This window comes from Nicotiana attenuata, unplaced genomic scaffold (genome assembly GCF_001879085.1).
Source record: "Nicotiana attenuata strain UT unplaced genomic scaffold, NIATTr2, whole genome shotgun sequence".
In the NCBI taxonomy this organism is placed as follows: Eukaryota; Viridiplantae; Streptophyta; class Magnoliopsida; order Solanales; family Solanaceae; genus Nicotiana; species Nicotiana attenuata.
This window is the reverse complement of record NW_017675679.1, coordinates 13387-36779: the sequence shown is the minus strand read 5'-3', so window position 1 is coordinate 36779 and position 23393 is coordinate 13387. Positions and strand designations below refer to the sequence as shown.

Below are 23393 nucleotides of genomic sequence, written 5' to 3'. Positions count from 1 at the left end.
CTTCATAGCCCGAGAACACCATGTCATGGCCCGAGGATTCCTTTCAATCTTTTTGCATATCGTTATTCAAAGGCGTAATGGTTCGGAGGCACCATCCTCATGGCCCGAGAACATCATTCCATGGCCTGCGAATCCTTTATTATACGCTTCATGGCCCAGGACATCATGGTCTAAAGACGTCATCCTAACCGTTCAAAGACAACATTCATGGTCCAACGGAAATTTGCATCATGTTTAAATTTATGCACAGTATACGCTTGTATTGTTTCTAATTGCAGGTACATTGCGGAGCAACGGCCATCCCGGCAGGAGCAAGCCCGCTCCAGTTCCCGTAGCCATATCAAGCCTTAACCATTCTCACAAGCCGCCCACTCGCCCCATCCTGGATATTACGTCCGTTCTTGGAAAGCCTCCATCGGCATACTCCGCCGACGGATCCTGAACTACATATGGCCTGATTCCTGTAAAACCAGGGATATGTAGGCAGCTCAAAAGCCAGGGCGCGGCCTAACATCTTCGACCGTTTCGTTCGGTCAAAATTGGCCATCATATCTTTACCCGACAACTCTTTCATCCTTCCCGGGTAAATAGGGGCAGTTGTTAATACCCAATTTTTCCCTATATATTTTTCAATATGCAAAATTCCTTCAAAATAGCATATGTATGCATATATAAATATGTCCAAATATTTTATTATTTTTTCTTAATTTTTAAAGGTTTTTAAATCAATTCATTTCCCTATTTTTTTATCCATAAAAAAAACCCAATAATGATTTCCAAAATTATTATTTCTGCTAATTCATTTAGTGGACTCTCACATTTATGATAAGATATAGCTAAGGTAATTTTTGCATATTTTTACAAATTTTATTTAGTAATTTTAAGCTAAACTGCATATAATTGCAATATTAGCCCCTTTTAGATTTAATTGTGTTTTATATTCTTAAAAATAAGTCCCGTATTTCTAAATTAATAATTATATGCTATAAGTCATTTTAGTGCTTTTAATTTGGTTCCAGAAATTAATTTACTATTTTTTATAATTTTAAAAGGGGAAAAAATGGCTATTTAAATTATAGCCCAATTTCATTTCAATTGTAGCCTAAATTGAACCCCAAATCAGACCCAATTTCCCCCCGACCCAATTTCATTCAAACCCGACCCCTAACCCATTTAAACAACCCAACCCGGACTCCCCACCTAACCCCTTTAATCCTAGCCGTTGATCATTTAGATCAACGGCTCCTATACGCCCTTTCCTTTTTAACCCCAAACAACCCCTTAGCCTACGTCATTTCTCACCAACCGCCGCCTCGGAATCCCTCTTCTCTCTTAACTCTCTCTGAAACTTAACACAAACCCTAGCCGCCTCCATCAAACTACACCCTAATCCACCCTAAACCCCGCCTAATCCATGACCTCCTATGGCCATTGGAGATGTGTGGTGGCCTCCCATGACTCTTGGGTGTTTGTTTCTGTGGTTTCATGGCCAGTCCCCGAAGGAATCTGGTCCAGTCCTTGTTCGACTGCGGTTCATGGATTTTCTCCGGTCATCCCTGACCTTTCTCCGGCCAGCCATGGCCGTTCGAGTCAGATCCTTGACTCTCCTCGTTAGATCGGTAACTTTCAAGGCCTTTCTCACCTTTTCTGGGTTTTTTGAAACCCTAATCTTTAATATCCTTGGATTTTCTTTCAGATCTACTTTCGATCTGTACTTGCTGTGAATGTCAAGTGTTTTTCTCGAAAGTTCTTCAACTTTTCTTTCAAAACAACTTTTGGTTAAGGTTTTCCTTTAAGTTTTTCAAAAGATCTCTTCTCCGATTTTTAATGTTGTTTGTGATTATGTTATGTTTTGCTCGTGTTGTTCTTCTATCTGAGTCAGCATGTTGAAAACCCTAATTCCTTTGTGGGTCTCATTCCAGTTCTGAAGCTGTTTGATTAGATGTGTACTGGTTTGATTAAGTTCTTGTTTGACTTATTTGTTTTACCATCTTTTAAACTCGATTATTGTTGAAAACCCTAGGTCTTTGGGTCTGAAATTGTTTGTTTGAATGCATACTTGACTCGAGTGAAAGTTCTTGTTTCAGACTCTCTTTTCTTTATGTGACTTATCTAATTTTTACTATCTTTCAACTAGACTATGGCTGAAACCCTAATTTCTCAAAAGGGTTTCCTAACCTGTTACTGTGAGACCTTTACTTGTTTTGACTCTCTTCTTCACTTTGGCTATACGTTTGAGCCCTGACTATCTAACTTTGTTCACTACTGAATCCTATGCTTATTTCTACTACTATTGTATGTTGTTTCTTTTGCCAATGTGCTTGGCCTCGCATGTCTGATGTTTCTGTTCACTCTGTTTATATACTGAAGTGGAGAAGCATATTCTTCCTTGATTGATCTTAATCTTGTGACTGATTTCAAAAACTTTCCTTTTATGAACCCTAATTTCACTCACCGGTTTAAAATTAATTAATTCTTTTCCATTTACTGTGATGTTTTACCTTGCTGATTTCTTTCCCAAAATAAGCATATTTTTGTACTTAGACTCGATTGTTCACTGCATGCTTTTACTACCTTTTATATGGCAATAATCAGTCTGCTTCCAAACTGATTTTCTTTCCTTAATTAGACCTGTTGTTACCCGTTAGACAGTGATTCCTTAATTAAGGGGGAATCACTTGGGTAATCGATTCTGACTTGTGATTGTTTCCATGTTTGTATCAAGACTTTACTTATTACCTCTCCTTCACTCGTTTTAAAAAAAAAAAACTATAAATACCCTGCACCCCTCTTCTTTCAAAGACACAGATGAACCATCTGAGTCCAGAACACACACTTCACTCAAAACTCTCTCTCTTTTCTATGTCACTACTTGTGATACTGCCTTGTCTAGCCAGCTGAAAGCCAAGGCTAGGCTGTGGAAATTTGCTTACTTTTCTTTTTGCACTTTGCCTCTTACTGGTATGTCCTAGTTAATCTTCAAGCATCAACAACAACATGTTTCTTTAACTGTTTTCTTCACTCTTGCCTGTTTCTGCTTATGTGTATGCAATCAAGTTTCATTACTAAGCATGCTGTAATCTGCTCCCTCCCCTTTCTAAATTAACGTGTTCCCTTATGTATGCACTCTGTCAGTCACTTGATTATGTGACTTGCTGACTTATGAATCCCAAACCCCATATCCTCCTATGTGCTTGTGTTCTCTGGCTGGTTTGTGGGCATGCCGGCATCATCTATTGCTGTGCATGTCCCAAACCTGACCCTTTTTGTGCAATTACTGATTCTGTGTAATTTAAGTTTTACTACTACTGTTTTTAAATCACCCTTACCCCCTTATTATTCTCAACCCAGTTTCAAATAAAATCTCTGTTTCTGCACTTCCTCTTTACTCTTAGAACTTAGGTTCTACCTCTCTTGTGTGAGCCTTGCCTCGGGACCCATGAGCTCCCTCTGAACTCGGACACATAAGGGTTGGCCCTTCCACACTGCACTCATCTCTATCTGGGTATGCAAACCTGGGTAAGCACTGTCCGGGTCCCTTGAGACCCTTAGGGAACTTTGACACACCAAAGTCTGAGAAAGTCTTTGAAACAAGTGGCATTTGAGGTGGTTTGTTCCATAACTCAGAGAGGAAGTCAGAATCAGGCTTCCTATGGTTGTAACTTCTTATTTTACACTTCTTCTGTAATTCAGTATTTTGGTCTGTAATAAGTTGTAACGAATATTGGGGTTGGTTAGTGAAAAGGGATGGGGTAATTGTGCATGTTTTAAGGGTAGATATCCTGCCTTTAGGATCTTATTAGTAAAGTTTTGCATGTTTACTTCCACACTTAGAAATCATGCCTATAGGGTCTAATGGCCATAATTAGACATCATGCCCACAAGTTAATATCAGTTTCTAAACTAGATGTCGTGTCCTCAGGATTAAAATCAGTATTATTTATAAAAGTCATGGCTATCGAAATTTCTCTATGATCAAATAAATCCTGCCTACTCAAGTAGATACCATGCCTATAGGATCTGAAACCAGTTTAGTTAAAATCAGTTTGACTCGTACTATGTTGAATTAGTTTAAACAACTCACTCCTTTCATTAATGCGGTTTAGAAAGCATGCCTATAGGATCCAAATTACTCGTTTAAAACTCTCACTGCTTTGCAATTTTTGAATCAGTAATAGGTATCATGCTTATAGGGTATCATCAATACAGACTTAGGCAAGACTTAGGTAATAACAATAAAATTGAATCCACCTTTGTTTAATTAGCAACTGCTGCAACCAGCAGGCAGGCCTGATTCAGACTTCTTATCTGAGTTATGTAATAAATGGGTCTGCTTCAACATCTGAAATTCCCCTATCTTAGTACTTCTGGCCTTAAATGTGTTTTAAGTCATGCTATTTATGTGCTCTACTTGAGGAGGTATATATGAGCCTTCAGTTGTTTACATGTTCCCCCTAATATGCAGTCCTATGTGTTTTGAATGTCGCCTTAGTCTTTTTACCTTTAAAACCCAAAGTAAAATCCTCCCGCTTATAGGAATAGTAGTCCTAAATTCCTCCGGGACTGATAGGAATAGGACGGGTAATAAAGCATGATTCACGTGCACTATAGAACCACCTAGGTATGCACATGGACTAATATGTACAAGTCCGAAGTTGGACTTTGGCAAATCAAACTTCAGACATATACTTGAAGTTTATAATTTCATACTCGATCTTCAATATTAGTCCCGCAAATTGGACGTTGATTCTAAGTTGTTATAACATAAAATACTTTAGTATTATTATTTTGGGCTATGCTTTAAATGGCGATACTCTAAGCGGCTATTTGTGCAATTGCCCCTTATTACTCCAACTAGTTTCTGGCAACGTACGTTGCACGTGTATTTCATGTCTAAAAGTACATTTTTGTAATTTAAAAATGACGTTAATATTATTGAAACGTGTGCACACGATATCAAACTAAGCTTGAAGGAAAAAATATAAATTGAAAATGATAAATGGTGATCCTATTCAACCGGCTTGGTAGTTGAATGATCACTAGATTTTGTCTAAAAATACTAAGGTGAACAACCATATTTAGTTAAATAGGTAAAATATAAATTACATTAACTTTTTTATTACGAGGCACAAGCGCAATATGATCTTACCTAAATGTGTGTCTTTTTCAATTATATCAAAATTTGTATATTAAAATTTAAAACAACAAATACAATCTAAAGTATTGTTGAGTTTTAAAATAAATTGAAGAATACAACTACAATTTTAACTACATGTACAGTCTAAAACATTAGGAGAAAACAACTACTGACAAAATAAAGGTCATTTTGTCTTTGATCCTATATGCAGGATTCTATTTTGAGTGACAACAACATAATCGAATTCAAGGTATCAAAACATCACATAGGGTAATTTGAAATTTAAACCAGAGTTCGACAAACAAACTTTTGTCCGAGGTAGACGAAGAAGAATGAATCTTCTTTGAAACAGGAGTTGCGATACTGACAAAATGGATGTTGTTGTGCATGTCTTTATGGACTTAGAAGATTTTGAAGTCAAACGGAGTAATAAATAAAAGTCTTTTCATAGATCTTTTAGAAAAGATTGGAGAACCGATGGCTTCCACTGTATAGCTATATCTACGTTGTTCAGAATTCTAAGCATGAACTTTGAGTTGATAAAGTGTGCTTTTACTTCTTGTGTTCGAAGGGTCCTTTTATTTTCTGTATTAGAACATGAACCAGAGTAAGTTCATGACAGTTTCAAAGTAACTTTTAAGATTCCAAAATAAATTTCTAAATGATAGGTTGTATTTAAATGAAGGGCGAATTTGTCATTCAGCTTTTGATGGGTAATTTAGTAATTCAAGTTTGACATTGAAGCTTCATACTTAATACTTATAATATAGTATGATATGATAATCAGAATTTTGAATGACCAAACCCATGAGTCAATTGGTTTTTTGGCTCTTAACAAACTTGTTTTTAGTTTTATAACCCTCTTTTTTTAGGAAGGATACATCGACAACCCCTTAAAGTTGTCATCACTTTTCACTTAGCCACTATATCTTATAAGTTTGTTCCATTTGAATATTTTAACCAAGGCTTTATTGTGTCATTTAGACACAAAACTCGTAGGTAGCCAAACACAAAAGGTGCGTGTAATTCACACGCCAGAGTGACGAATAAAACGAGGACACGTGGATTTAACTTTTAAAAATTAAATTTGAAAATTAAATAAAATATAAAAACAAGAACCCCACCCCACCCATCATCATCTTCCCTAACGGACTAATCCTCAACCATGTTTGCTCGATCTCTGAAATTGTCACCAGCTACCACCTTAAGCAAATTATGTTCCATCAAGATTCTTTCCCATGTCAATCCCAAAAGCTTGCAAAAGCTTAGATTATTTAACCGTCTCAAATGCCAAGAATTTCCTAAAAAAAAAATCCGGCGAACTTGGCATACGGTCATGGAGGTTCCGCCCATTATGAGCCAAATTTTGCCATAAGTGAACCAATTAGTGATCTATTTTTGCTCAGTTCTTTTTTATTAAAGCTATAATATTCCGAGGCCAATCCATATTCGATAGTGGTGGAAGTGGATCATGGTAAATCGAGATCTGATTGTAATTTTTTTTTTAAATTTAAGAATAAATACAGATAGCATTTGAGAAGAATCTTACTTTTTGTTTGATTTAGAAGAACTAAGTTTAATCTAATTTTGTCCATGTGAAATAACATGGCTTTGGGAAAGAAAGCCACACATGCACGCAAAAAACGAGGGATCGGTTGATTGGGAATTCGATAGAAGAAAAAGAAGTAAGCAGAATTCAGTGAGCCCAGATCATGTGGAGAAGAAAATAGAAGTTGGCCGGAAATATTTTCGGCAGAAGCTATACATTTCTGGCACGAAGTATGTGAGTTTATTTTTTGGATGACTCCACGCTCTTGAAAAATGTGAGAAACACTTATTTTGCAAACCTCATTAAAGTGTTCAAATGGAACAACTTAAATAAACCATATAAGTGAAAGGCGAGGACATGAGAGTTTTAGAGCCCGTTTGTGTTAGCTGATTTAGAGTAGCTGATAAGCATTAGGTGCTGAAAAGCACTTTTAAGTGTTGAAGCTGATTTAAAAAATAATCAGTTACGTGTTTGGATAAAAGTGCTGAAATTAATAATAAGAAGTTGAAGAACTGGGTATACGAAGAGTTTTGTTTTAAAAAAAGTATTTTAGGGATAGAATAGTAAATATTTTGATCTAATCTAAAGTGCTTATAAGCTGAAATTTGATAAGTTGGGGGAGACCAACTTATGGCTTTTGGCTTATTTTTGGCTTATAAGCACTTAACTTATAATCACTTTTAATTTTACCAAACGCGTAGATAAGCCAAAAAGTGCATATAAGCCAGTTTGACCAGCTTATAAGCTTAGCCAAACACTCTCTTACTTTTAAGTAAAAGGTCATTTTTTTTAATTAGCAATTTTAAAAGGGACATAATTTACAAATATTCAAATTGTTATAAAAAAAATGAAATAAGGAAATAAAGAAATCAAGAATCAAGAAACAAGAATGCCGCGCGGTTTTCCCCTTACTGTCTCTCTATTACAAAAACCCCACACTCTTCACTAATTCCTCTCACCCATCGGAGAGAAAAATGGGGAAGGGAGAAGAAGAAGAAGCTGAAGAAGAGATCTCTGAAGAGCAGAGAAAGCGGGCCGAAGCCAATCGTCTTGCCGCCTTAGCGAAGCGCAGAACCCGACTCACTGAACCCAATCAAGACTCTTGGAAGCATTTCAAATGCAGAAAGATCTCTCATTTACCCCTCCCCGCCAACTCCACTAATGTTTCTTTCCGTAAGCCTCAAACCCCCTCTCCCCTCAACCCACCTCCCATGCCCTGCATCCCTAGTCCTCCACCACAAAAGTTTCGGGCCAGGCTTGAAATTTGCTCCCCGGACTCATTCTCTGTCACTCCCGCGCCCCTGGAAGGATTTACTTATCCCGGTGAACAACAATGTATGGAAAAACTCAGAGATTGCCTCTCATGTGTAAGAATTTTTTCTCACAATACTATGTTAGTTATAGCCTACATTTATGTCTTCATTGGACTCATAGTTCATGTGAAATCCTATGTTGGGTTGGAAGAATTTCAACTGATAGGATTGGGTTTTGTGTTAGATTTATGTATGCTAAGTTGATTTATCTTTTTCTGTTTATTTGAAATATAGCGTAAGTCTATATTTAATCTTTTTCTAGGCTTAGATGTTCTTTTACTCCTTCAAATAATTGGCGAACAGCTATGCCTCAGTCCCAAACAAGTTGTGGTCGGCTATATGAATCCTCACTTCTCCCTTTACACTCAACTCATGTATCATCATACCACTGAAAGTGAAAAATAATTTAGATATATATAAATACAACAACAACACCCAGTATAATCCCACCAGTGAGGTCTGGGGAGGGTACAGTGTACGCAGACCTTACCCCTACCCTGGGGTAGAGAGACTGTTTCCGATAAACTCTCGGCATCCCTCCCTCCAAGAACTCCCCACTTTGCTCTTGGGGTGACTCGAACTCACAACCTCTTGGTTGGAAGTGGAGGGTGCTCACCACTAGAGCAACCCACTCTTGTCAGTAATAATTGTAATAATAACAATAATATTAGAAGTTTTCTAACAAGACTTGATCATATTCTCCACTAGTAGATATCACCTATATGGACCTTTTTCTTCCATTGTGCCATATTTTTAGCTAAGTATGCATTGATCTAAAGAAGTCTTTCGAGACGACTTCCTTCCATGTAATTTTAGGTCTACCTCCTCTCCTTCTAACACCTTCACTCACTATAGTTTCACACCTATCGACCTATGCATATGTAGGTCGACGTAGGACATGACATCATCATCTCTCATTCGCCTTTGAAAGCATTGTCAAATTTCGGGGTATAGGAGGGAGTTGGCTTGTCTTTAAATCTATGTGTTTCTCTCTCGTTCTTTTAAAGGAACATTCTCTTTAACTCTTAATTGAATCCAAAGCTTCTATGTCGCTTGATGGATTGAGTAATTTTACTGGCAATCTGTTTCCTTTGTTACAAAACTGTGACATTGTCTGAAGCCTTTATCTTTTAGCAGTCCAGGAAATTAATCCAGGAACTCAACCATGTTAGTTTTATTTGATCAGGTGGCACTGTCGCATTGCACTCAAACGACTAGTGGGGGAAAGGCTTGTGTCTATCAAGTTAGAGACTATGAAGCAGTTCTCAAGTCTCTAAAGAACTCTAGAAGCATTGAATGTGAAGAGATCCCTTGGGGAACATTCAATGTAGTCGAGAGACTTTCTCATTCAACCGTTGCAGGTCGATGGATACCTTGTAGGCCGGAGCATCTTCCTGATGAGAAGGTTGATGAGTTGATCGGCAAACTTCCTAAAAGATTGTTGGATACACTTCATCCTTTTCAGCTTGAAGGTGTTCGGTTTGGATTGAGAAGGGGCGGTCGATGTCTCATTGCAGATGAGATGGGACTAGGGAAAACGATCCAGGTAATGTTGCTGAAATAGATAACTGAATATTGCTGTAGCAGACAGGGAATCCTGCTATTACTGTTGATGTATGTCTGAGGTAACTAGCTGTTCAGGAGGATCACTTCTAACATATGTAACTCATTGTAGGATAGATTTTTCTCCATTCAGCTATTAGATGAAAAACTATAGTCTTAAACTAATTTTTTCAAGTTCTGATACTTGATTTGGCTTGATCGTTACTCAGCTAGCTCAAATTTGACAGGAATAAATTTGGTAGAAGTTACGCTAAAATTAAGGAAGAAATATAAATGCTCTTATATTGGAAATTTACAGGAATACTTAAGCATGTTCTTGACTGATACTAAAGATGACAACTTCTGGGCTATGACAAATTCCTCCGTATGGCACTTGGTACCATAGATTGGAGTTGGGTTGCCAAAGCTCTCAGTTTTAAGTTTCTTGTTGTGGTCGTCAATGAAATCAATCTTCTATATTGGTTGTAGACTTTTGTACTTCGGAGGATCTATTGAATTACTTCTACAATTCTATTTCTTTTTTGTATGTGTCTTAATGTGTGTGCGTCTCCTTGCGCATTTTTGCCTTAAACTGATTGTTTTGAATCTAGTATATTCTAAATTCAATACCTTCTTCTGTAGCTTGATATTTCGCAAAATAGTTTCTCCTCTAACATTAACTCACATTTATGTATTCAGGCTATCACCATTGCGAGTTCTTTCATGGATGAAGGTTCTATGCTCATAGTTTGCCCAGCTATTTTGAGATATCCATGGGCTGAAGAACTGGAGCGCTGGCTTCCTTGTTTACCTTCTGATATCCATCTGGGTACTGTTTTCAAAATGCCCATAACTAATAGCCATTCTCTTCCTTTATCTCCCATTTTTCTCTCTATCAAAAGTGATGACTAGGGATAAGTGCATGGAGAAGTTATAGTCATTAACGATATAAAAGTTGTTGTCATGTATTTGTTGATTTACAAATCCTAAAGTAGGATTTTGTGATGTATGATAATTAGAGGGAACATACTAGTGAAGAAGGGATTGATGTAAGTCTATTTAGTGATCCTTAGTTGATAGGACTCAGGTGCATGTGTCCGATATGGGTTACTTCACAATCTAAATATTAAAATTCGGGGATAGGCATCCAAGTACGGATAGGGGTGCAGGGACTCGGCTAAAAATAATTCAAATATCTAACAATAGAATTATAAAAATTATCTATATTATGAGACATTATGTGAAAAACTTACAAGGTAATTCCGAGAAGGAGAAATATCAATCAAGTGGAGAATCCGAGAAGGAGATAAAAGGAAAAGGGTTGACATAAAAAATTGTATATACAAGATATTACATTTTCTTCAATTTCACCCTAGCTTTTGTTTTGATTTCAAAAATCATTGTATCTATCTAGAATTTCTCCGTCGATCTAGATTAAAGTACCCAAAAATTAGTTGACTAGATTCCGTACAGATCCCAAACCCACACTCACACCTACACCCACGTCGTGTCGACACTGGTATGGCATCGAACGTGAAGAGTCCCTGCCCTTTACTGTTTACCACTGTCCTTTATCTCTAGGAGTGAACTAATGGAAGTTTGTTTCAGTTTTGCCACAGGTAGATTTCTTTTCAGTTATCTAACGGGTATATAGCTCTTATAGTATCTTATTCTTGAGTAACTTTTGGATGAGTTGTATGGATTATTTCTTCGAAAAAGGCTGATTTTTGAATGGCAGTGAATGGTTTTAGATACCACCTTTTCTATGGCCTGGATGGCAGGTTTAGTTAGGCAAAATTTTTATCCGTTTAGTTTACCTACTTTACTTTCATTATGAGAATAAGAGTTGTGTTCTCACCCTTATTTGGATAGTTTAACTCTTTCAGTGGTCGTATTGAAGGGCAAGCTTCTGGGGACTATAAATGAAACATCGAACCCTTGATCAGACTCTATGCTGCATGAATAGACCTCTTCTCATTTTTATGTGTACAAAAATTAATCATTTGTTGATCTCAACCTCTTTATGTAATCTATTTCTCCCCCTTGTTTCGATGGATTTCTTTCTGATTAAAAAAATAATTTATTACCCTTGTTCTGTGGGTCTTTTTTATATATTAAGTTCTGCTGGAAAACAGTTTTGTTGTTAACTATATTTGAGTTGAATATAAACAACAAATATATTGCTGAGTTCCTCATTTAGGAATTATTTAACTGTAAATTGATTCATTTAGAGCTAGCATGACTAACTTGGCTGTCCTTCTAGGCTTTTTGCCTTTTCTAGTTTTATGTCTTACATTCCATTTTTATGTATTCATCTTTTTCATCTAGTTTTTGGTCACAAAGACAATCCTGCACGTTTACCTAAATGTCCAAGGGTTGTGGTGATATCATATACGATGCTTCGTCGTTTGAGGAGGAACATATTGGAACAAGAATGGGCCACCTTGGTTGTGGATGAATCACATAATTTGCGTTGCACAAAAAAAGCATGTGAAAATGACGAGGTACCAAGTCCTTTCTGAGAAAAAACAATCTTTAGATAACTAAGATCAAATTATTTTTTAAGTAACTAGTCAAATAAGTGTTTACTTCAATATATTTAGCTCTTTGTCTAACCATTTACTGATTACGATAATACCAATTGATGGTTGAGGTGTAAAAAGTTGGGGTATTGATCCCTAAACATTTGAATAGTGGCATTAGAACCTTTCCACTAAATACTAATTTTTCATGAGTCTCTTGGTTGGTGAAAGGGTGAAATTGTGTTTGATTTAAAAAAAACCAATTAGTCAACATCAAATGGAAAAGACTTAGGAATTAGAAACGAAAAACATGATTGAAGTGGGACGCAAAAGACAAGTCTTTTTGTTAACATGGAAAAAGCTATGACTTTATTACCCATATAGTCTTCCTTTATACTGCATGTGCCTATATTCCTGATTTCCAGTTTAGGTTCTTCTAGATCAAACATAAAACTGAGTTGAAAATCCACTTTGCAGTTTATCAGGGTTGAACACAGGATCATTTGTGTTAGAGTTGCATTGGTGATGCGGAGTCAAAACCTCTAAATAGATTAAAGAGAAAAAAAATTGTTAATTGAATACTTTTCAAAAATGGTGTATGAAGACAGTCAAAGCTCTTCTGTTTTTACTGATGGGTCAAAGATTAATCGGCTGCTTACTCTCCACTCCAAAATTTTGAGGTTGTCATAGATATGGACATTTACACCACAAGCCTCAGGACCGACTTGATGGACCCATAAGCAATGAATAAACCCACTACAAGGCCACAACTTTCGTATACTTGCTGATAAAGAAGTAGATGGAGAGCCCTTGTCAAGTTTGGGGTAGAAGTCTCAGACTTGCCATCTTGGTTCTCTATCAGATACGACATTTGTCAAGAAATAAATTTTTATGGTAGGTTAGAGATGTATATATAGAACGAACTTTTGCGAGGCACAAAACTCTCAATTAAAGAAGGGTGATGCTTTCTCTTCATTAAAGGATCAAGCTGTTTATGAGGCATGATGCATGAATGTGGAACTTCGGGTTTTTAGCGGATGCACTTCCAATTATCAACATTTTTCATTATCAGTGACTGTACATAGTCAATACTTATTTGTTTTATTGCGTAAGAGTTCTCTTTTGTTGTTTGACAGATAACAACTGTTCTTGATGTTGCGACAAAGGCCAAGCATGTAATTCTATTATCTGGGACTCCATCTTTGTCAAGGTTGTAGCATGTATTGACACTTTTGTTGATGCATGATCTTTGAAGTTTAGTTATCCTTTGAGGGCAGTCTTAACTTGCTAATGTATTTTGTTTCTTTTCGATTATGGCAATTCTCTGCATATGTCATTTGCATTCTGATGCCTGTTTCCTGTTTTTCTAAATGCTCGTAGGCCTTATGACATTTTTCATCAGATAAATATCTTATGGTGAGTTACTTGTTTCTCCATTTTCTCTGAGTTCCTTTTACTCTGTTGATTTTCGATGGTCATTAATTCTCTTCTCATACTTTTTCTTGGTTTCACCTAGGCCCGGTTTACTTGGAAAGACTAAATATGACTTTGCAAAGACTTACTGTTCGGTTAGATTTGTTCATGGCTGCCAAGGGAAGGTTTTCCAGGTGACTCTTGTTCCTTCAAATATTGAATGAGAGGTAATTCCCACTAGAAAATGTTCATGGTTTGGTCTTCACAGGATTTCTCAAAGGGGGTTCGCTTGGAGGAGTTAAATGTGTTACTGAAGCAAACTGTAATGGTATGGCCTTGTAGCTCCTTTGTTGCTTCAATTCATTGTATATTTCGTGATGTACTTTGTTTTGTCCTCATCTTCAATCTCTCAGCGACTTGTAAGTACATGATGTCAAACTGCTCATGTCACGCTGCTGTCAGTTGGTTTACTATCCACTATTTCATTTTGACAAACAGAAGATTGTTGTACAGTTGAGTTTGATATCTAATGATGGCACTTTCATTTGGTAAAGCCCTTAATTTGTGATAATATTTATCCAATATGTGAAGTTCAGGTTGTTGCTGATGACAACCAATAAATAAGGATTCTGGATGTAGTTCTACCTTAAATTTCTCATAATATATATCCTCTCCCTCCCAACAACCTGAACTATTGATTTTTTTTCTCCTCAATATGCAATACATTAAATTCTGTAAGAAATGTATGTGATGTTCTCTCTGACACATAGACCTTAAAAATACAAAGAATAATTGAAAAATTTGTGGTTGAGGAATAGCCTTTTGACTCTCAAGACAGTGTGTGGGTCGTCATGTTTGGCACGAAGGGAGTATTATGTATTCATGTACACAAGCTATTTACAGAATGCTTTTTATGGTGAGATAATCAGCATCTACAGTTAGATATGCTGCACTAGTATTTCCTTTTTTCCCTGCTACTTTATTTCCCTCCAGATATTGAAGACTTAGCTCTTATTCTTCATTTATTTATATCATCCAGATACGCCGTTTGAAGGAGCATGTGCTTTTGCAGTTACCACCCTTGCGGCGCCAAATTATAAGTTTGACTTTAAAAAAATCAGATATTTCTCAGGCAGTGGCTACCGTTGACTTGTTGAAAGGCAGAGCTTCTGGGAACTGTGTTGCCAACAAGGCTGAAGGTGTAACCAATGATGACTCATGCGCTAAAGATGTAGAGAAAGCTTTTGAGGATTTAAAGTTTGTTACTGAAGATGTGCAACTGGAAACTCTAAGAGTTGATGGTATGTTATAAATGACCCTAGATTTTCAAACTAGATTCTGTTGGTTGGTGGTATTCCTTGGTCCCTTTCATCCAATTTTCCCAGTAGTTACGCTTTGTGAAAAGAACTAGCAATAGTCAATTTATTGTTTATTAGGCTTAATCTGTACCTTATACATGGATCTGTTAGCTTCTTTAAATGGGGAAGACTGAAGAGAGCACAATTTGTCACCAAATCTAAAATATGGATACATATGGCCTGTTAGACATATCCAAAGAGAATAATAAGCAAAAATAAAATAAAATAAATGTAACTTAAGTCCTGTGGTGAATTTGAACTTTCTGGAGGGCAACTAATGTCAGTGTCAGTTGAACTGATGTGGATTTGCTAAGTGGAGGAAATACAACTGGAAGAATGTTATCGTAGGTAGAAGATGAGACATCATGCACAGTACTATATGGACCTTTTGACGGTAAAGCAACTATGAGGACCTTAGTTTCTCAAAGGATTGCAGCACCTTTTGCAATAGAGGGAAAGGGATGCAGAACTAGGGCTATTTTGACAAGCTTTTGAGTGTGCGTCATGGATAAGACCCTCAGCATGGGATGTCGCAGCCCTAGCTCTTTGTGGTATGGAAGGAGAGAAATAGAAAGGTGTTTGAGGGGGTTGGGAATGATTTTCTATATTTGAGGAATAGCCTCTTCTCTCTAGTTTCCTTTTGGTGCACCCTTGAATTCCCGGTTTGCATTGATGATTAAGTGGCTTTTGTAGAGAATCATGTTTAATTTGGGCTTTCTACTTTTTGGTATATTGCTTGTGTACAGGGATTTCCCCAATATCAATAGAATTATTTACCTTATAAAAAAGGAGCTACTAGTGACGTTTGTATTTGCTAATGGGTTTAATATACTTGCTCCTTTTTTGTCTTTTTGTCAGATGATACTGGCTCTTGCAGATCTTTAAGAGAGCTCTATGACGAAGCGCTTGGCATTGCAAAATTGCCAGGATTCTTCGAGTGGCTCTCCATACATCCAATCATTACAGAGTTGGATGGTGAAGAAAGTTGTCATAAAATGATAATATTTGCTCATCACCATATAGTTCTTGATGGTGTACAGGTGAAATCCCTTGAAATGCATGTTAAAATAGACTTCACATGTCTATTTGCATGGACAAATTACACACTTCTTTTTGCTGTATCAACGAACTCATCAAATTTCTCTTGGTTTGACTTGCTCCCATTATTGTTGTCACTTTTGTAGGAGTTTCTTTGTCAAAAAAATATTGATTATATTCGTGTTGATGCAAATGCATCGTCAAGTGATAGGCAGTTAGCTATTCAATCATTCCAATCAGCAAATGAGGTTCGTATATTCTGCTCCAGATAATTTGGAGTTCATTATTTCTGGTAACTTAGGCAGTCAAAACAAATCGCTTTGCCTGCCTATATGATAATAATCAAAAGCGTAAGCAGCATTTATAATCTCATGGATGTCTATCATTGGATGCAAATCTGTTTCTTTATTTTGTATATTGGTGTTGCTTGCTCTGTGTTTTTGCCATTAATTTGGATAGAGTTGTGCACTTGAAAGGAAGACAGTTTGGCTGACTTGTTTTGTTTTTGATTACCAGGTTAAGATTGCACTTGTTGGAATACTCTCTGGTGGCTCTGGACTTAACTTAACATCAGCGCAACATGTGGTGTTCTTGGAGTTGCCAACAAAACCAGCTCACATGCAACAGGTGAATCTGTTATACCCCAATATCAATATATTGTATCAGTGGAGAAAATTATTTACTTAGAAGTCTAATCTATACTCTTTTTCTTTTGCTCTCATTCGATTCAATGGTTGCATTTGACTATATATGTAACTTTTCTGTAAAGAGGCTAAATTATTTAACACTTGGATTTTGCTCTCCATGTGCATTTTACCTGTTGATTTTTTTGGGTCAAATTGTTACTGAGCCACCTCTACTATTAGGCAGAGGTGTAAGTCGGTAAAACTCTTTCAGTGAAACCCTGTTTTTCATTTATTTCCAATCGTATCCTTATCTCACCTCCCCAAGGAAAGAAGATTAGATAGGTCATCCTATTGAAAAGCGAGATCTCTATTTCTGCCCCGTTGCGCTATGTTTTGCTTTTTCCCAACTTCTCTTTCTTCTCCAGCAGATTTAGAACTGCTTTACGAATTCAAAAATGGTGCACACACATTGGGTGCCTGTCTAGTGAAGGATAAAAGGAGTTGTATATCTGACCAATGCTCTTAACACCTGTTTGAAATGGTGCGATGAAGCTCTGTGGTAACCCTTTGGGGCAGTTGTGTGAATTCTTTTCCGTGTAGTGAATGCTTCATTACATCTTTCCCAGGAATGCTCAACCCAGAAAAGTGCATAAAGCATTACTTTAAGACTATTGGCAATGAGTCAACTGATCCACGATTTTATAATATCCCTTGGAACCTAATACTTCACTTTATCCTGCACACTTCTCTAACTGGTGAGTTGAGAATTAAACAAAATTGTGCGATTGTGTGATGCACCATCACCAATTGAATACTATAGACAATGAACTGGAATCCCACTAAGCATATTGTCTTAACATAGGTTGTTCTCAAGCATGAATGGCATGGCATGCAGGGCTTGTGCACATTAATGAAGCCAGAGCATAAACTTTTATATCATGAAGGTAAACATGATGATCCTAGGGAAGGTAGACCTTAAAATTTTCTCCATAACTGATGTGTACCAATATTAGACACTTTTGTCGACAGTGAATGTTCCTAACATGGATCTCCATGCTCGCGATTTTCCCTTGTTGTTGGTCACATGCTTGAGTTCCAGATTATTCTCCATTATCAACGTCAACATCCAGTGCCCCGTTCTTTTTGCAAGATCTTCTAAAGATTGAAGTATTTAGTTCTTGTCTGATTGGTTGATGCTTATATGCAGTCTAACCATTTGTAGGCCGAATGCAGAGCTCATAGACAAGGGCAAACAAAGGGAGTAAATGTATATATTTTTATTGCAAAGGTGACTTTCTGTTTAATATATATTCTGTGAGATTTTCACCTGGGAAATTCTTTTTGCTAATTTTGCTTAATGCCTTGTAACCAGGATACTTCAGATGAGTCTCGATGGCAAAATCTTAATAAGAGTTTGCGTCAAGTTTCATCTACAATGGATGGGAAGTATGACGCTCTACAGGCAATAGAGGTATTCTTGGAAAAGATAATATCATAGATCACTTTCATGCTCATTCATTTTGTGCATTGCATGGTTGTCCTTAACAATCATAACAAGCCTTGCAAATGCTAAATGCCATGCTCTTGTCTTTACTTAAATTTAAAAGCCTACAATTTAACAGAAGAAAATATTGAATCTAGAAGTTGACTTGAGACGATGTGGGAAAGCTCAATAACAAACACTTGCAGGTGGAGAGTTTTCAACCAAGAGCACAATATGGGGATTTACCAAGAACCCTTTGAATGATCATTTTCTCTTTGCCAAGATACAATCTGTATGTGCCTTATATCAAATAGAAGATAAAGGCAGTAATCATTTAATCATTTCACAAAACTGGTGCACAAAATGCGAGATAATCACGCGTATTGGTGAAAGTGGTAATTTTTTGGTTTTGGTACTTTCTCATTGTTGGGGTTGGCTGAGGGAGGACTTGCTCTCCCTCTATTTTCTTGTAGTCAGACCCATATTCTTAGATCTACTTAGGTAAACAGGGCAACCTGAACATGTAGTTTATTTCTCTAATCAAGTGGAGATTTAGATCTGTAGAGATTGTTTTATCCTCTGAAGGTATTTGTTCATACTCTAGTCCCATAATATAGGTGCCTTTAATGGTGCGTTATTTGGTACTGTTTTATAAAACTCAAAATGTATATGCAACTGACACCTATGCTGTGTAATCCTGACATTATTGTTAGCTGTATTTCTCTTGAAAAGTTACAGTAAGGTCTATTACCTCTAGTTTGGCTTTATTAGCATAATTTTGTCCTTGAACTTTGGTGCAAATGCTTTTGTTGTCTATTGATGGTAAGCTTGGTCTGGCAAATAGGTTGCTGATGTTTCTTACCTTGAGGAAATGGATGTCAGAGAAAAGAAGTGTGAGCATTTAACAACTGAGAATGCAGGGAATGGTGAAGTTGCTCGAGCAAAACCAACAGTAACTGAAAGCCAAGGCATTCATCTAGATTCAGATCCTGTTGAAGCTCATTGTGATACATACCGGGTTGATGATAAACAGGATGGAACTAGTTCATTCTTATCGAAATCAGACCTCCATTATACGGTAGGTATTGCATCGGCCAGGTGCCTATTAATATCTATACTACATTAAAGCCCCAACAATCTACAGAAGCTACCTTTGTCCACTCTGCACCTCATTTTTAACCCACGATCTCACTAGCTTCTCTTTTTTTTTTTTGGCTTGAAAAGATTTTTAAAAGCTTAGCTTAAGATTTAAGTGATATCAAAGAATTAGTCCAAAAAATTGCATGATGTGAAGAGCTTCAATTACATTTTTATGTGACCAATCTAGTGTTTGGTTTACTCGACATGCCTCTTATTTCTGATTTTGCATGATCTGGCCTTCTTTGGCTTGTCTGTATAATGGGAAGCCCACTACTTCCACCTTAGGGCATGAAGGATCTTCTTGTGGGGCTGAAGTTTCGGATGATGACTTTACTTCTTCACATTGTATAGATGTTAATGAAGCCAGAAATGAGGACTTCAATGAGGAGGTATTACCTGGATGGATGGATCTCTCGTTTTATACGAAAATTTTTTCATGCTTTTAATCTTTATTTCTGCACTTTTAATCTTTATTTCTGCACCCACAACTCTACCTCCTTTCTTGGTTTTTGGAGGTTTATGTGGAACCACACTTACTCTGTTACTCATGAATTTGAGAATGTAGGGAAAAGGTGCATCCCCCGAACTTGTAACAAGCAGCTCTGTCCAAGTAGAGTCGCTCCGCTTTGAGGTAAAATCATATAGATTTTATCTAAAATCAGTATCACTTGTTTTCCCCCCAAACCAGCTTAAATGTTGGGAAGGGTTGCAGGGATGAGGTTTTGGCTGTTACGATAGTTACAATGTTTCCAAGTTGATGAATTTACAGATCGGCATAAGCTCATTACCTTCGTAATAAAGTGCTTACTGCTTGATATGAATGGAATTTATGCACTTTTTCTTGTGTAGCAGTCTAGCAGATAGTTATTATCTTGGACTCCTAAACTCTTTATGTTGCTTTGCATTTTTTTAAGATCATTTCTGTTCTTAAAAATGGTAAGAAAAGAATAAGGAATTGGTGTAGACATAGGTGAAGGCTTGTATTTTGAACGCCTTAGTTCTGCTTGGGCCTGGAGGCTTCTTTAGGATATTGCTTTACTATGCATTGTTAATCGGACATAGTGGTAACAAGTAGTTCTTACGCGGCGGCGGGGGGGGGGGGGGGGGGGGTGTACATCTGTAGTTTGCTTTGTTGAAATTGAGTTAGTTTTGATTTTGTTGTGTGCTTGGACTTCTATGGTTTCAGGTCAGCCAATATACAGGAAGGATTCACCTGTACTCTTGTATTCCTGGAATTGATTCCAGGCCAAAACCACTTTTTAAGAATTTCAGGCCAGAGGAAGTTCATCATAAACTGCCTCCTCTAATGGAAGCTGAGAAAACAGCTTATAACAATATCAAGGATGATATGAGTTGTCGGTACGCTCTAGTGGAATTCCTCAAAGAATGGAGCAAGTTGAGTGCTATCGAACGACGGAAATTAATTGGAAAGGCCTTGCAACTTCCATTATCTGTTGAGTTGTCCTATTTAAATGAAAACCTTAACCACGATAATGGGGTATGTTATTTGCTTCTTTCTTTGTCTTTGGGTTTGTTCACCAATCATTGACCTTTCATTAGTGACCTACCTCTGCTTATATCTGTTTTGACTCGTCAGGGTTGGAAGGTTTTGAACTGTGCTTAACATGTAATGGGCTTTTCTTTCAGGGACTGCTGAAAGGTAGAAGTAAGAAGAGGACAACACCTTTGGACGAAATTAGCTATCCGTTACCACCAAATGCTGTCTGGAGGAAGGTCCGTCTTTGTACTGGGAAAGGGAAGCAAGTCTTATACATGCAGGGGTGGTCCGACAAGGACGAACCACTCTGCAAGCTTTGTCAAACTCCTTGCAGGTGAGTTCAAAGTATCATTTTGGAAAACATGAGGAGGACAATTTTTGGGTCACTAATGCTTCATTGACTTTTCGTGTTCAGGAATAGCAATGCCAAAACTCCTGACTACTTTGAGGATCTCTTCTGTAGCTTGAACTGCTGCGAGGAGTATCACCTTAGAACTAATAAATCATCAATTCGTAATGTATGTTTTTACTTGTATTTTTACTAAAACGAGTTTTACCCTTGCAAGAAACCCTTTAATTGATCCCTGATATTTTTAGGCGCTTTTCCAAATTGAGCATGGCATTTGCACAAACTGCCACCTAGACTGCCACAAACTTGTGGAGCGCATCAGACCGTTGTCATTTGAGAGTCGTGAAGAGTATATTGCCAAAGTAGCCCCAAATTTGGCAAAGCGTAAGAAATTGTAAGTTTACAGATTAGAATTACATGGTTTACATGCCAAGGTCTTAGTTTTTTTAATCAAATAGATTGCTTTTCGGTGTGTACATGTATGTAAAATTAATACATGTGTATCGAGGCAGTTGTTGGCTTGAATTAAATTTCTACTAACCATCTCAAGAAAGAGAAATTGACGAGCCAGTATCAGTTTTATGTTTAAGCAAAATGTGTAGCTTGTGCGTAACAAGGAACAATCCATTTTCCAGTGCCTTCTTTTTTAGCTAATTCTTTGTGTTCCTCCTGGTACTAGTTTCATTTTCTTCCCTTTGTCTGTTTAGTCCTTATTCAACCATTTTGTTTTATTTCTTTTTCCTTTCTGATGTTATTTGTATATCGAGTTTTTGGTATAAATTCATCATGGATATCTTCAGCTATTGATAATATACATATCGGTTTTTGTTAGAGGGAAGGATCTATCCTAAGACATTTTGTTCTTCAAGAACATAGAAAATAATGCCAGTCTACTGATCTAGGAACTACATACCTGAATGGTTTACAGTTTCACTTTAATACTACACATTAAACAAAGGGATATCTTATGTGCTTAAATTGCACCCTTCCCCCCAAAACACACACATATAACATATAATTAACTTCAAACCTATATGTTAAACTAAGGGAGCTTTTGGGGAGTTTAACTACTCGAACAGTTCTCATTTGTTTAAACAGTCCCCTGTACATCACAATACCCTTGGTCACACTAGAAATTTTGAAAAAGGGTGGGAGGACTAGGGCAAATACACGAAAGAACTATCTACTCCATTTTGCTGCACTCGATGTATTTGCTGGAATACCAATTAATTCTTGCACTTTGCAGATTTCAAAAGCTTGTTCAGGACCCTATTGATGGCAATGCATGGCATGCGGATCACATAATACCTGTATATCAAGGGGGAGGTAAATGATAAGGCACTTGCAAATTTTTTGTTCAAGGGTCGTCCTCTTGGAGTTCATGATAGATTTACTCAGATAATCTCTGGTTCTTTCTACTCTCTCTTCTCATTTCTATTTTCTTTGGGAGCAAGTTTTCCTTCCTCTTTAACCTTGCCCTCTAGCATCCCCTTTCCACTGTAGTCCACACCCATAGCTTCTTGGTTTTGAAATTCTTGCAGGTGAATGTAGGCTAGAGAACATGAGGACACTGTGTGTTGCTTGTCATGCTGATGTCACTGCTGCTCAACATACAGAGCGGCGTTTGACCAGACTTGTGGCAAAGAAGAAACTCAAAGCTGTCATGAGTAACCTCAAAAGTACTAAGAAACCCAAGCAGAAAGTGGATGAAGCAGAGGTGCGCTTTTAGATTTCACTGGTTAAATCATGTGTAGCTTTATTGACTTATGCTCCATTTGTTATCAGAACTCTCATCTGGTCAGCTAGATTGTCATGTAGGTAAGAATCTGAGGAAATTATATTGGGGGAAACGTACCGATATTTATCCAAATGAGTGGGAAGTATTTGCAAATTAATTAACCTTTAAATCATGTTTGGCCTACTGATGTGACAATCTTATATGCGGCACATGGCTCTGGGTTGTTGGCACAGTATACTGTTACTATCATATAAGTTCTTTTTCTATTTTGCTATTTATTTCAGGGTTCACGGCACTCTGACATTGAAGAGAACAAGGATGAAGATGAACTTCTAGTGAATGTTCCAGGGAGTTCCTATTCTATTAGCACTGAAAGCAAGGAACAAGGAAATTCAGAATTGAAGACTAGCACCAGTGATGATTTAGGTGAGGCGTCATAATGAATGACGTGCTGCCCGCTGCGCAACTTACCTCAGTCATGAAGAGAACCAACTGTAAAATTTTTGGGATGTAATTACCCTTATTCTTCTTGAAGAAATAAGGAAATGTGAGTGGGTTTCTGGATATTTAGGCGATCTAGTATATTATAAGACTTGAAGAAGCAAATGAATTGCACTATCATAACCCTTGTCATACCGGTTCTTGATCGAGATACCTGTATCTATGAATTTGATCTTATATTGGGGT

The 23393-nt window shown here is 37.2% G+C and overlaps 1 protein-coding gene across 1 annotated transcript; it reads left to right on the top strand.

Moving 5' to 3' along the window:
* The first annotated feature begins 7578 nt into the window (after positions 1–7578).
* On the top strand, positions 7579–23386 carry LOC109220330 (DNA annealing helicase and endonuclease ZRANB3). The gene is made up of 24 exons (XM_019384793.1): positions 7579–8053; positions 9186–9545; positions 10241–10370; positions 11870–12045; positions 13200–13273; positions 13444–13479; positions 13580–13670; positions 13745–13804; positions 14516–14777; positions 15693–15874; positions 16019–16120; positions 16389–16499; positions 17721–17786; positions 17871–17969; positions 18826–19059; positions 19388–19510; positions 19687–19752; positions 20308–20619; positions 20769–20953; positions 21035–21137; positions 21217–21362; positions 22215–22294; positions 22510–22685; positions 22991–23386. Exons 1-24 carry the CDS (start codon positions 7661–7663, stop codon positions 23144–23146), a joined length of 3723 nt encoding a protein of 1240 aa, XP_019240338.1. The 5' UTR covers positions 7579–7660; the 3' UTR covers positions 23147–23386.
* The last annotated feature ends 7 nt before the right edge of the window (positions 23387–23393 follow it).

Bases quoted from the DNA above. Each gene is read 5' to 3' on its own strand.
- LOC109220330 (XM_019384793.1), top strand. From the start codon at position 7,661: ATGGGGAAGGGAGAAGAAGAAGAAGCTGAAGAAGAGATCTCTGAAGAG. The intron at 13,274-13,443 runs GTTGTAGCATGT...AAATGCTCGTAG, and splicing joins GGGACTCCATCTTTGTCAAG to GCCTTATGACATTTTTCATC. The intron at 19,753-20,307 runs GTAAAATCATAT...CTATGGTTTCAG, and splicing joins TAGAGTCGCTCCGCTTTGAG to GTCAGCCAATATACAGGAAG.